Below are 13,483 nucleotides of genomic sequence, written 5' to 3'. Positions count from 1 at the left end.
ATGTGACTAACAGAAATGTCATAATGTGTCCCTGAACAATGGGGGGGGGAAATCAAAAGTAACAGTCAGTATCTGGTGTGGCCAGCAGCTGCATTAAGTACTGCAGTGCATCACCTCCTCATTGACTGACCAGATTTGCCAGTTCTTGCTGTGAGATGTTACCCCACTCTTCCACCAAGGCACCTGCAAGTTCCCAGACATTCCTGGGGGGAATGGCTCTAGCCCTCACCCTCAGAAATAACAGGTCCCAGAGGTGCTCAATGGGATTGAGATCCGGGCTCTTCGCTGGCCATGGCAGAACACTGACATTCCTGTCTTGCAGGAAATCACGCAGTGTGGCTGGTGGCATTGTCATGCTGGAGGGTCATGTCAGGATGAGCCTGCAGGAAGGGTACCACATGAGGGAGGAGGATGTCTTCCCTGTAACACACAGCGTTGAGATTGCCTGCAATGACAACAAGCTCAGTCCGATGATGCTGTGACACACCGCCCAAGACCATGACGGACCCTCCACCTCCAAATCGATCCCGCTCAAGAGTACAGGCCTCTGTATAACGCTCATTCCTTTGACAATAAACACGAATCCGACCATCACCCCTGGTGAGACAAAACCACGACTCGTCAGTGAAGAGCACTTTTTGCCAGTCCTGTCTGGTCCAGCGACGGTGGGCTTGTGCCCATAGGCGACGTTGTTGCTGGTGATGTCTGGTGAGGACCTGCCTTACAACAGGCCTACAAGCCCTCAGTCCAGCCTCTCTCAGCCTATTGCGGACAGTCTGAGCACTGATGGTGGGATTGTGCGTTCCTGGTGTAACTCGGGCAGTTGTCATCCTGTACCTGTCCCGCAGGTGTGATGTTCGGATGTACCGATCCTGTGCAGGTCTTCTTACACGTGGTCTGCCACTGCGAGGCCGATCAGCTGTCCGTCCTGTCTCCCTGTAGCTCTGTCTTAGGTGTCTCACAGTACGGACATTGCAATTTATTGCCCTGGCCACATCTGCAGTCCTCATGCCTCCTGGCAGCATGCCTAAGTCACGTTTACGCAGATGAGCAGGGACCCTGGGCATCTTTCTTTTGGTGTTTTTCAGAGTCAGTAGAAAGGCCTCTTTAGTGTCCTACGTTTTCATAACTGTGACCTTAATCCACAGGTTAATTATGGTTAATTGAACAAGCATGGGAAACAGTGTTTAAACCCTTTACAATGAAGATCTGTGAAGTGATTTGGATTTTTGCAAATTATCTTTGAAATACAGGGACCTGAAAAAGGGATGTTTCTTTTTTTTTCCTGAGTTAATGTCAGTGTTGAACTCCAGAGACAGATGGAACCATAGTGGCTCATTACATTACAGACGAGCATATGGTCTCACACATGCATATGGTGACCAACAACAGACAGACACAAACATAAAATGTACCGTGCCTGTGTACCCGCCATTCTCATAGAGCACATATGCTGTGTGAAGCATGTTTCTTCTTGCTGTGTGCAGGCATTCAGAGGTGAAGGACAGTTTAACCCAGTGTACACACACACACGTGAACAGCACTCTTAAAATTGCCCTTTTGAACAATGTTGATAGAGAGGTGGACTGTTCTTTCTCAACTGCTTTCGTGTAAATCCAAGATGAACAGAATGAAAAGAGAGAGACTTCAGATATTCAACAAGATATCAGTTTTTACAAACTTCACCTGGCGAGGATACACGTGTGTGCGTGTACACACACAGAGAGGACTAGAACAAGAGTAGTGCTCCTCTTTTTGGTGTGCCTGTGTTATGATGGTCCCTCACCAGGTAAAAGCATTCTAATTTGTATCAGTTTCAGTGTGCGCTCAATAGTTCAACCATCCGTAATTTTTCTCTCCTCTATCTCCCAGTCTCATCCAACAAACACACAGATATCCCCTTTCCAATAACACACATACACCACACAGACTGACACACATGCAAGCACATACATACAGGCCATGTTCGAGAGCATTCTGTTCAAATAAATGATGAATTGTGGGTAAACTGTGACTGACTGATCTACAAACAATAATGAGTAGTTACTTATGATGCAAGTAGACAGATGGTTAGGTGAGACTATGATGCAAGGTGATGTGTAGATTAGTCATTTGGCAGTCACCTGCAACATCGAACAAGCCCACACACAAGTGAAGAAAAAAGGGTTTATTAGTTTGGGGGGGGGGCAATAAATACATGAATACCATATCACTTCCTGTGTTGGTATGAAAAGAGAAGTCACTCAAAGTGTAAAACCAGCCAAAGATTCTAGTCCCAGGTCAAACCACTAAACAGGAGGAATTTCCTCATACCGCTGCTGTGATTGGTCCCTTTATGCTGTAAACACCAGGGTGTATGTATGTGTGTGCGTTACCCTTTTACTCTAATCTCCTGTGAAAACCCTTGAGGCTAGTTTCCCAGCCCCAGATTTAGGCTGCTCCTGGACTATTTCAATGGAGAGAATGCAGTAAACCTTATCTGGGTCAGGGATACCCTGCCTCAGTACTAAGAGGTCAAACTAACTCAGCGGTAGTTAGAATAGGAGCGTGTGTGTGTGTGTTTCGCGAAAAGCTTTGGTTGTTTCTCTTTAACAGTCAGACAGCTGGGTGGTACAGAAGCATAGTTCCAGTCAGTCAGTTACAGGTTTACATCCAACGAGGTCAGCTGTCTCCTTTATATGTAGTTCTTATTAGGTGAATATATCCCAGAGTATAAAACAGAGTCATCTATAGAGTGACAATAAGTATTTCAGCTTTTTACAACAAACCAAAAACATCCTGTGACTTATTTTACAGTCATGTAAAACACAACAGCATTAACAGTAAACAAGTGTCTATGTCAAGTGTGTGTAGTGGCGTATATGTTCTGTGTGTTTTTCTCCTGCCCAGGACAGTGAGCAAATTCCCGTGTGTGTGCAGCAGTGTACATGTACTGTGTGTCTCAGTCTTTGTGGCCTTCTTTGCTGTAGAGATCAGTCAGTCCTCTACCACCCTAGCAGTGAGTTAGTTAAGTGAAGGGGAGCGTTCAGTATTCCATAGCAGTTCTATGTAGGGCCACTTGGTCTGGAGGCAGCGCTTCACTGGAGTGTCATCTGTCCTCACCATGGGGTCCTCAAAGCCCAGGACCAGGGCTGTACCCTGCGCATACTCCACCTGACAAAGAGAAACACACAGTCAGTCAGTATGCACACACCTTACATTCTCATAGTGGTGTGACAGTGTCAGGCTGTTTTAGGTGTGTGTGTGTGTATATATCTTACCCCCTCGTTGTGGTTGGACTGTTTCAGGCCATTGTAGTGGTAGACAGGGAAGGAATCTGGGATTCCAGTATCCTGTAAACACAATATATACTGCTCAAAAAAATAAAGGGAACACTTAAACAACACATCCTAGATCTGAATGAAATAAATAATCTTATTAAATACTTTTTTCTTTACATAGTTGAATGTGCTGACAACAAAATCACAAAAATAATCAATGGAAATCCAATTTATCAACCCATGGAGGTCTGGATTTGGAGTCACACTCAAAATGAAAGTGGAAAACCACACTACAGGCTGATCCAACTTTGATGTAATGTCCTTAAAACAAGTCAAAATGAGGCTCAGTAGTGTGTGTGGCCTCCACGTGCCTGTATGACCTCCCTACAATGCCTGGGCATGCTCCTGATGAGGTGGCAGATGGTCTCCTGAGGGATCTCCTCCCAGACCTGGACTAAAGCATCCGCCAACTCCTGGACAGTCTGTGGTGCAACGTGGCGTTGGTGGATGGAGCGAGACATGATGTCCCAGATGTGCTCAATTGGATTCAGGTCTGGGGAACGGGCGGGCCAGTCCATAGCATCAATGCCTTCCTCTTGCAGGAACTGCTGACACACTCCAGCCACATGAGGTCTAGCATTGTCTTGCATTAGGAGGAACCCAGGGCCAGCCGCACCAGTATATGGTCTCACAAGGGGTCTGAGGATCTCATCTCGGTACCTAATGGCAGTCAGGCTACCTCTGGCGAGCACATGGAGGGCTGTGCGGCCCCCCAAAGAAATGCCACCCCACACCATGACCGACCCACCGCCAAACCGGTCATGCTGGAGGATGTTGCAGGCAGCAGAACGTTCTCTACGGCGTCTCCAGACTGTCACGTCTGTCACGTGCTCAGTGTGAACCTGCTTTCATCTGTGAAGAGCACAGGGCACCAGTGGCGAATTTGCCTATCTTGGTGTTCTCTGGCAAATGCCAAACGTCCTGCACGGTGTTGGGCTGTAAGCACAACCCCCATCTGTGGACGTCGGGCCCTCATACCACCCTCATGGAGTCTGTTTCTGACCGTTTGAGCAGACACATGCACATTTGTGGCCTGCTGGAGGTCATTTTGCAGGGCTCTGGCAGTGCTTCTCCTGCTCCTCCTTGCACAAATGCGGAGGTAGCGGTCCTGCTGCTGGGTTGTTGCCCTCCTACGGCCTCCTCCACATCTCCTGATGTACTGGCCTGTCTCCTGGTAGCGCCTCCATGCTCTGGACACTACGCTGACAGACACAGCAAACCTTCTTGCCACAGCTCGCATTGATGTGCCATCCTGGATGAGCTGCACTACCTGAGCCACTTGTGTGGGTTGTAGACTCCGTCTCATGCTACCACTAGAGTGAAAGCACCGCCAGCATTCAAAAGTGACCAAAACATCAGCCAGGAAGCATAGGAACTGAGAAGTGGTCTGTGGTCCCCACCTGCAGAACCACTCCTTTATTGGGGGTGTCTTGCTAATTGCCTATAATTTCCACCTGTTGTCTATTCCATTTGCACAACAGCATGTGAAATTTATTGTCAATCAGTGTTGCTTCCTAAGTAGACAGTTTGATTTCACAGAAGTGTGATTGACTTGGAGTTACATTGTGTCGTTTAAGTGTTCCCTTTATTTTTTTGAGCAGTGTATAAACCAGTTAACAATCATGGGGTCATCTCTGGGGTGTGTGTGTGTGTGTGTGTGTGTGTGTGTGTGTGTGTGTGTGTGTGTGTGTGTGTGTGTGTGTGTGTCGATAACTCTGCTCTGGAAGATGTGTATATCGGAACCCACAGTTTGACTAGAGAACATTCTCTAACCCAGACAATTCAGCATACTTTAGCCTGAAACCCATAACCCACATATGTGTGTGTGTGCGAATGCGTACGCATGTGAAACCCTAACCCCAATCCCACAGAACAGCCTATATTAGAAACCAGTCAATAACGACACAGGCCAAAACACTTTGTTGGGACGTTCCAGAATGCTAATAGACTGTGTGAGTGTGTTTATGTGAAACCATAACCTCAGTCTGTGTGTGTGTGTGTGTCTCCAGTTGGCTAATGGCAGTATAATTTCTTTGTGGCCGAGGGCCATTCCTCTGGTGAGTCCCCGAAGCCCTGATCACTTTAACACACTTCCCGCTCCTCTCTCTTTGTCCCCACCTCGCTCGCCCACCTCCCTTTCCCCACCTCTTTCTCTTTGCCTCTCGCTCTCCCACTCTTCAGAAATGGTTCCCTGCCACTGAGACCCTGTCTGAGCAGGGGTTTGTGTAAATATATATTTAAACATTTCGGTCACCATTGTATTGCTGTAAAAGATTTGATTCAACAAATTCATATCCATCGTCAGCCACAAAGCACTAACAAAACGGAAGCGCTCATGTACGTACATGCATACACCAAAGATATTTCTTGTTTATCGGTCTTCGCAGTTTGTTTTATGGATATTGCTGCAGCTTTGAAGTATCTTAGCTCCTCTTCAGTTACCTGATCAGGGAAGAACTCCAGGAGGAACGGAGCCAGCAGCACGATCCCCAAGCCCTCTGGATCCAACTTACTCTTCATCAGACTCACACTGGAGAGGGAGCGAGGGAGAGAAAGAGAGGAAAGAGTTACTTTTGTCAGACATTTCAACATGATCTTATAATCTAAGCACAGCAATGAGACATATCTCCAATTCTTCAGAAAACCTAAAAAAAAAATTAAAAAAAAATTGGCCCCGTTTTAAAGCAATGATAAAACTTGTGTCCGATGGAGGGAGAGAAGGGGGAGAGAAAGGGGGTACTGAGAAGGGACATTGGGAGAGAGATAGAGGAAGGGCAAGGGTGGAGGTGAGGAGGAGGGAAGGGGTGAGGGAAGGCGATGGGGTGCAGGTGAGGACAAGGGGTGCAAGTGAGGAGAGGCCGAAGGGGTGGAGAAGAGGTGAGGAGGAAGGGTGGAGCTGAGGAAGGAGGGGGTGCTGGTAGTGAGAAGGGCTGTCTGAGGTATAAATGTGCCATGTTCTGTGTAAAATATTTGGTGTAAGAAAGCGAACACTGGAGAAATGTACGGTAACCTCGTCTGATGAGTTCTGGTGTGTGTGTGTATATATGTGTGTGTGTGTGTGTGTACAGAAATAGTGCGGCGATACTAAATATACCACTAGACATTCCTGTGTTAGAGCAGTAATATTATTCTTTTTCCACAGTGATAACAGAGAAACATTTCCCTTTTAAGGCAGAAATAAGAGTGTTACATGCCCAGACACAGAGGCTGATAACCCAGTTAAGACAGTGTGTGTGGGTTTGTGTGTCATCTGATGTTGCAGTCAGAAATAATCCTCCGCATTGTCATTAACAGCAGACTCCTACATTTCCTCAGTGAAAACAACATCCTGAGCAAATATCTAAATTGGCTTTTTACAAAGTCACCATACGACAGACCAGATATTCACCCTACACATCCTAATTGACAAACAAACAAAACAAAAGCAAAGTATTATCATGCTTTGTTGATTTCCAAAAAGCTTTCAACTCAATTTGTCATGAGGGTCTGCTATATAAATTGATAGAAAGCGGTGTTAAAAAAAAATACAACATAAAATCCATGTACAGTCGTGGCCAAAAGTTGTGAATGACACAAATATTAATTTCCACAAAGTTTGCTGCTTCAGTGTCTTTAGATATTTTTGTCAGATGTTACTATGGAATAGTGAAGTATAATTACAAGCATTTCATAAGTGTCAAAGGCTTTTATTGACAATTACATGAAGTTGATGCAAAGAGTCAATATTTGCAGTGTTGACCCTTCTTTTTCAAGACCTCTGCAATCCGCCCTTGCATGCTGTCAATTAACTTCTGGGCCACATCCTGACTGATGGCAGCCCATTCTTGCATAATCAATGCTTGGAGTTTGTCAGAATTTGTGGGTTGTTGTTTGTCCACCCGCCTCTTGAGGATTGACCACAAGTTCTCAATGGGATTAAGGTCTGGGGTGTTTCCTGGCCATGGACCCAAAATATTGATGGTTTTGTTCCCCGAGCCACTTATTGCCTTATGGCAAGGTGCTCCATCATGCTGGGAAAGGCATTGTTCATCACCAAACTGTTCCTGGATGGTTGGGAGAAGTTGCTCTCGGAGGATGTGTTGGTACCACTCTTTATTCATGGAGGTGTTCTTAGGCAGAATTGTGAGTGGGCCCACTCCCTTGGCTGAGAAGCAACCCCACACATGAATGGTCTCAGGATGCTTTACTGTTGGCATGACACAGGACTGATGGTAGCGCTCATCTTGTCTTCTTCGGACAAGCTTTTTTCCAGATGCCCCAAAATCGGAAAGGGGATTCAGAGAAAATGACTTTACCCCAGTCCTCAGCAGTCCAATCCCTGTACCTTTTGCAGAATATCAGTCTGTCCCTGATGTTTTTCCTGGAGAGAAGTGGCTTCTTTGCTGCCCTTCTTGACACCAGGCCATCCTCCAAAAGTCTTTGCCTCACTGTGCATGCAGATGCGCACTCACCTGCCTGCTGCCATTACTGAGCAAGCTCTGGTGGTGCCCCGATCCCGCACCTGAATCAACTTTAGGAGACGGTCTTGGCGCTTGGACTTTCTTGGGCGCCCTGAAGCCTTCTTCACAACAATTGAACAGCTCTCCTTGAAGTTCTTGATGATCCAATAAATGGTTGATTTAGGTGTAATCTTACTGGAAGCAATATCCTTGCCCGTGAAGCCCTTTTTGTGCAAAGCAATGATGACGGCACGTGTTTCCTTGCAGGTAACCATGGTTGACAGAGGAAGAACAATGATTCCAAGCACCACCCTCCTTTTGAAGCTTCCAGTCTGTTATTCGACCTCAATCAGCATGACAGAGTGATCTCCAGCCTTGTCCTTATCAACACTCACACCTGTGTTAATGAGAGAATCACTGACATGTCAACTGGTCCTTTTGTGGCAGGGCTGAAATACAGTGGAAATGTTTTTGGGGGATTCAGTTCATTTGCATGGCAAAGAGGAACTTTGCAATTAATTGCAATTCATCTGATCACTCTTCATAACATTCTGGAGTATATGCAAATTGCCATCATACAAACTGAGGCAGCAGACTGTGAAAATGAATATGTGTGTCATTCTCAAAACTTTTGGCCACGACTGTACACAAACAAGTGTGCGGTTAAAATTGGCAAAAAAGACAGATTTCTTTCCTCAGGGCTGTGGGGTATGACAGGGATGCAGCTTTAGCCCCACTCTCCAACATACACTGAGTGTACAAACCATTATGCTCTTTCCAGGTCAGACTGACCAAGTGAACCCAGGTGAAAGCTATGATCCCTTATTGATGTCACAAATTAAATCCACTTCAATTAGTATAGATAAATGTCAGGAGAAAGGTACAAAAATTACTTTTAAGCCTCTAGACAATTCAGTCATGGATTGTGTATGTGTGCCATTCAGGGGGTTCATGGGCAAGACAAAATATTTAAGTTCCTTTGAATGAGGTATGGCAATAGATGCCAGGGGCACTGGTTTGTGTCAAGCGCTGCTGGATTTTTCATACTCAACAGTTTCCTGTGTGTATCAAGAATGGTCCACCACCCAAAGGACATCCAGCCAACTTGACAACTGTGAGAAGCATTGGTGTCAACATGGGCCTGTGGAACGCTTGACACCTTGTACAGTCCATGGCCCGACAAATTGCAACTCAATATTAGGCAGGTGTTCTAAATGTTTTGTACACATCGAACGAATTGGCAAGGGCACTATAACAGTCTGCAGCACCCAGCCTCACTCTACTAGAATCTGAAGTCAAATGTCTATCATTTGCTGATGATCTGGTGCTTTTGTCCCCAACCAAGGAGAGCTTACAGCAGCACCAAGATCTTCTGCACAGATTCTGTCAGACCTGGACCCTGGCAGTATGCTTGGGAGGTATCCAGATTGTCATACCAACCTTGTGCCACCCTGGGATATTCAGTAATACCAGCACTGAACACAAGGGGCGCCATTTTCAAACCCCACTGCAATCCGAAGGTTAGCAATGCTAACAAGTACATGTAAAATCCCATAGAGAATGCTAACGACCGCAGTGCAAATATTTGACCTAAACTCTTCGCAGGACAGACATCCCAGCTCAAAGTTATACAACTAACTCAAATTCTACTCACAGTTTACCTAACGAAAAAAACTAGACAAAGGCTCTTGATCCAGTTCCTTTTTTTACATTTCGCTAATTAAATTACTTCACCAATCAGTGCGGATAGAGCAGGCAAGCTAGTTGTTTACGTGCGTGATGGACTGAAAAGTGTAGCCTACGGCGCAAGATGCGACAGAAATTTTGCGGGTGGGGAGAGAGAGAGGGTTGCAGGGATGCAAACTAGTCACCTTTCAGTGAAATTTGACGTTTTGAATCTAAAATAGGTAGAGCCGATGGGGGGGTTGGATCACTACTGTAAGCTAATGAGTGATGCGCATTTGGAGCAATACTGGCTGCTATATCCAAGGCTCAGCCCATCGTTCACATAACAGAATGCTATGTATGGGGGGTGATAAGGGACAAAGATAAGCCTAGGGAACCGTACCACATGACACCAACGCCTTACTAACGTTTGTGTGACTCCAGCGTTAAGTGTTAATGAAAGTCATAATGTGCATAGTTTATATTAATTAAATCTCAACCATAAATGTTAGAAACGTACCATTTTTCCTGTGCAAGCAGACATTCCGACGTAGCCTCCTTGAGCTATAGCGTAGCCTATGGCTTGTGTATTTCCTGTTATCGCTAATGGCCTAGAAAAAAAGCCCAATCTATAGATGATCTTGCTTTCCCTCAACAGCACATGGCATGTTATGTTATCTTATCTCGCTGTATACAGATCTAAATGTTGTTAGCCAAATCACAGACTGTGTTGTTACCAGTTCCACATCAAACAACCAATAAGAGTTGTGTCCACGGCTTTCAGAGGAGTTCATAGGTGCTATTCGGGCTCCTTGGAATGTCCACACCTATCAACTATAAATGTAAATTGGTTAAGTTTAGTGTTAGTTCAGGATAAGGACGTCCCAAGGAATCCGGATTGCAGTGACCGTTCATAGAGTGAGAGACTGGCACGCTATTTGAGAGCTAGGCGGCAACAGACATAATTGTTTGTATTTAATTTTTTATTACATTTTTTTTTTTTTTTAAAGTGGCAGAAGTCATTTTCAAGTGTCTGTCCCAGGTAGTTTCTTTATTAGAGATGATTAAAATAAATACCAAGATGTCCTTGATCCAACTGAGAAGTAAGTAGGCTATATTTAAGTTGTGATATTGTTAGGAAATATTTAGGTCTACTGTGTTAAGGCAAATGTGGTTTATTTGAAAATTATTTTTTGTTGATAACGTATTGTTGAAAGCACGTAGGTAATATTATTTACTGTATCGATAGCGGAGTAGGCTAGTGTACAATAACGTCATTTGATGTGCTAGTATTATTTATTTAATGGATTAATTCAATTGTAAATAAAATAACTACTTTTCACTGAAGGGAAACTAGGTACAACATGCAACTTCAATGGGAGACCTAAATTCATGCCTGACAATATCACAACGGTATCCTAATATAGTGTGGCTACAGTAGTAGCCTATTCTACAACAATGTAACTATGTGCTAGTATTATTCATCTAATTGATAAATTAAATTGTAAATGTGGACGGGTACGTCATTTCATTCAGTGATTACGTTATTGTACAAGGTAGATACAGGAGTAGTCTATAGCCTACAATAATAATGTAATTGAATGTGCTGTAGTATCATTTATTTAATTGATGAATACAAATTGTAAATGGGGATAGTAGGCTACTTCATTCAGCATCACTGCAGCTGTTCTACCCACCACCCACACTGATCTCCCTCCACAAGCAACCACATCCTCTTCTTCTGTTCAACTAATTTGCCACCACACTGAAAATGACTGTACATATACCCCTGTGCCCATCTCAGTGTAACATGATCCATCCAAGGCCTTAGCTGGGTGCATAAAATGTGAGAAGGCAAAGCAACGCACAATTGTCACAATTCCTGACATTTAATCCAAGTAAAAATTCCCTGTCTTAGGTCAGTTAGGATCACCACCTTATTTTAAGAATGTGAAATGTCAGAATAATAGAGAGAATGATTGATTTCAGCTTTTATTACTTTCATCACATTCCCAGTGGGTCAGAAGTTTACATACACTCAATTAGTATTTGGTAGCATTGCCTTTAAATTGTTTAACTTGGGTCAAACGTTTTGGGTAGCCTTCCACAAGCTTCCCACAATAAATTGGGTGAATTTTGGCCCATTCCTCCTGACAGAGCTGGTGTAACTGAGTCAGGTTTGTAGGTCTCTTTCATCGCAAACGCTTTTTCAGTTCTGCCCACAAATATTCTATAGGACTGAGGTCAGGGCTTTGTGACGGCCACTCCAATACCTTGACTTTGTTGTCCTTAAGCCATTTTGCCACAACTTTGGAAGTATGCTTGGGGTCATTGCCCATTTGGAAGACCCATTTGCGACCAAGCTTTAACTTCCTGACTGATGTCTAGAGATGTTGCTTCAATATATCCACATAATTTCCTTTACTCATGATGCCATCTATTTTGTGAAGTGCACCAGTCCCTCCTGCAGCAAAGCACCCCCACACAACATGAGGCTGCCACCCCCGTCTTCATGGTAGGGATGGTGTTCTTCGGCTTGCAAGCATCTCCCTTTTTCCTCCAAACATAACAATGGTCATTATGGCCAAACAGTTCCATTTTTGTTTCATCAGACCAGAGGACATTTCTCCAAAAAGTACGATCTTTGTCCCCATGTGCCGTTGTAAACCGTAGTCTGGCTTTTTTATGGCGGTTTTGGAGCAGTGGCTTCTTCCTTGCTGAGCGGCCTTTCAGGTTATGTAAATATAGGACTCGTTTTACTGTGGATATAGATACTTTTGTACCGGTTTCCTCCAGCATCTTCACAAGGTCCTTTGCTGTGGTTCTGGGATTGATTTGCACTTTTCGCACCAAAGTACGTTCATCTCTAGGAGACAGGATATTGACCTCATCCCGTCAGTAGAGGATGCCTGGTTATTCTTTAAAAGTGCTTTCCTCACAATCTTAAATAAGCATGCCCCATTCAAAACTGTTTGAACCAGGAACCGATATAGCCCTTGGTTCTGTCCAGACCTGACTGCCCTTGACCAGCATTAGCATCGAATAGCCCCGCGATATGCAACTTTTCAGGGAAGTTAGGAACCAATATACACAGGAAAGCAAAGGCTAGCTTTTTCAAACTGCCTAACAGAAATGTGCATCCTGTAGCACAAACTCCAAAAAGTTCTGGGACACTGAAGTCCATGGAGAATAAGAGCAACGCCTCCCAGCTGCCCACTGCACTGAGGCTAGGAAACACTGTCACCACTGATAAATCCACAATAATTGAGAAGTTCAATAAGCATTTTTCTACAGCTGGCCATGCTTTCCACCTGGCTACCCCTACCCCGGTCAACAGCCTTGCACCCCCCACAGCAACTTGCCCAAGTCTCCCCCATTTCTCGTTCACCCAAATCCAGATAGCTGATGTTCTGAAAGAGCTGCAAAATCTGGACCCCTGCAAATCAGCCGGGCTAGGCAATCTGGACCCTCGCTTTCTAAAATTATCTGCCGAAATTGTTGCAACCCCTATTACTAGCTTGTTCAACCTCTCTTTCGTATCGTCTGAGATTCCCAAAGATTGGAAAGCTGCCATGGTCATCCCCCTCTTCAAAGGGGGAGACACTAGACCCAAACTGCTACAGACCTATATCTATCCTACCCTGCCTTTCTAAGGTCTTCGAAAGCCAAGTTAAACAGACCACCGACCATTTCGAATCCCACCGTACCTTCTCCGTTATGTAATCTGGTTTCCGAGCTGGTCATGGTTGCACCTTAGCCACGCTCAAGGTCCTAAACTGTATCATAACCGTCATCGATAAGAAACAATACTGTGCAGCTGTATTCGTCGACCTGGCCAAGGCTTTCAACTCTGTCAATCACCACATTCTTATCGGCAAACTCAACAGCCTTGGTTTATCAAATGACTGCCTCGCCTGGTTCACCAACTACTTCTCAGACAGAGTTCAGTGTATCAAATCGGAGGGCCTGTTGTCCGGACCTCGGGTCTCTATGGGGGTGACACAGGGGTCAATTCTCAGGCCGACTCTCTTCTCTGTATACATCAATGATGTCGCTCTT

At 44.8% G+C, this 13,483-nt stretch overlaps 1 protein-coding gene across 2 annotated transcripts in view; it reads right to left on the bottom strand.

Moving 5' to 3' along the window:
- Nucleotides 1–2,152: 2,152 nt before the first annotated feature.
- The window catches only part of LOC106580009 (ubiquitin carboxyl-terminal hydrolase MINDY-3), a 51,211-nt gene continuing 39,880 nt past the window's right edge, over nucleotides 2,153–13,483 (bottom strand). For both annotated transcript variants that reach the window (XM_014160548.2, XM_045702356.1), the window contains 3 exons: nucleotides 5,763–5,850; nucleotides 3,261–3,332; nucleotides 2,153–3,153 (listed from right to left, as the gene is read on the bottom strand). In XM_014160548.2, coding sequence (XP_014016023.2) covers nucleotides 3,004–3,153; nucleotides 3,261–3,332; nucleotides 5,763–5,850 — 310 coding nt within the window. In that variant the 3' untranslated portion in view covers nucleotides 2,153–3,003. The remainder of the gene's footprint in view (nucleotides 3,154–3,260; nucleotides 3,333–5,762; nucleotides 5,851–13,483) is intronic.

This window comes from Salmo salar, chromosome ssa02, assembly GCF_905237065.1.
Source record: "Salmo salar chromosome ssa02, Ssal_v3.1, whole genome shotgun sequence".
NCBI classification, from domain to species: domain Eukaryota; kingdom Metazoa; phylum Chordata; class Actinopteri; order Salmoniformes; family Salmonidae; genus Salmo; species Salmo salar.
The sequence above is the reverse complement of the archived record's forward strand: the minus strand, read 5'-3'. Positions and strand labels throughout refer to the sequence as shown.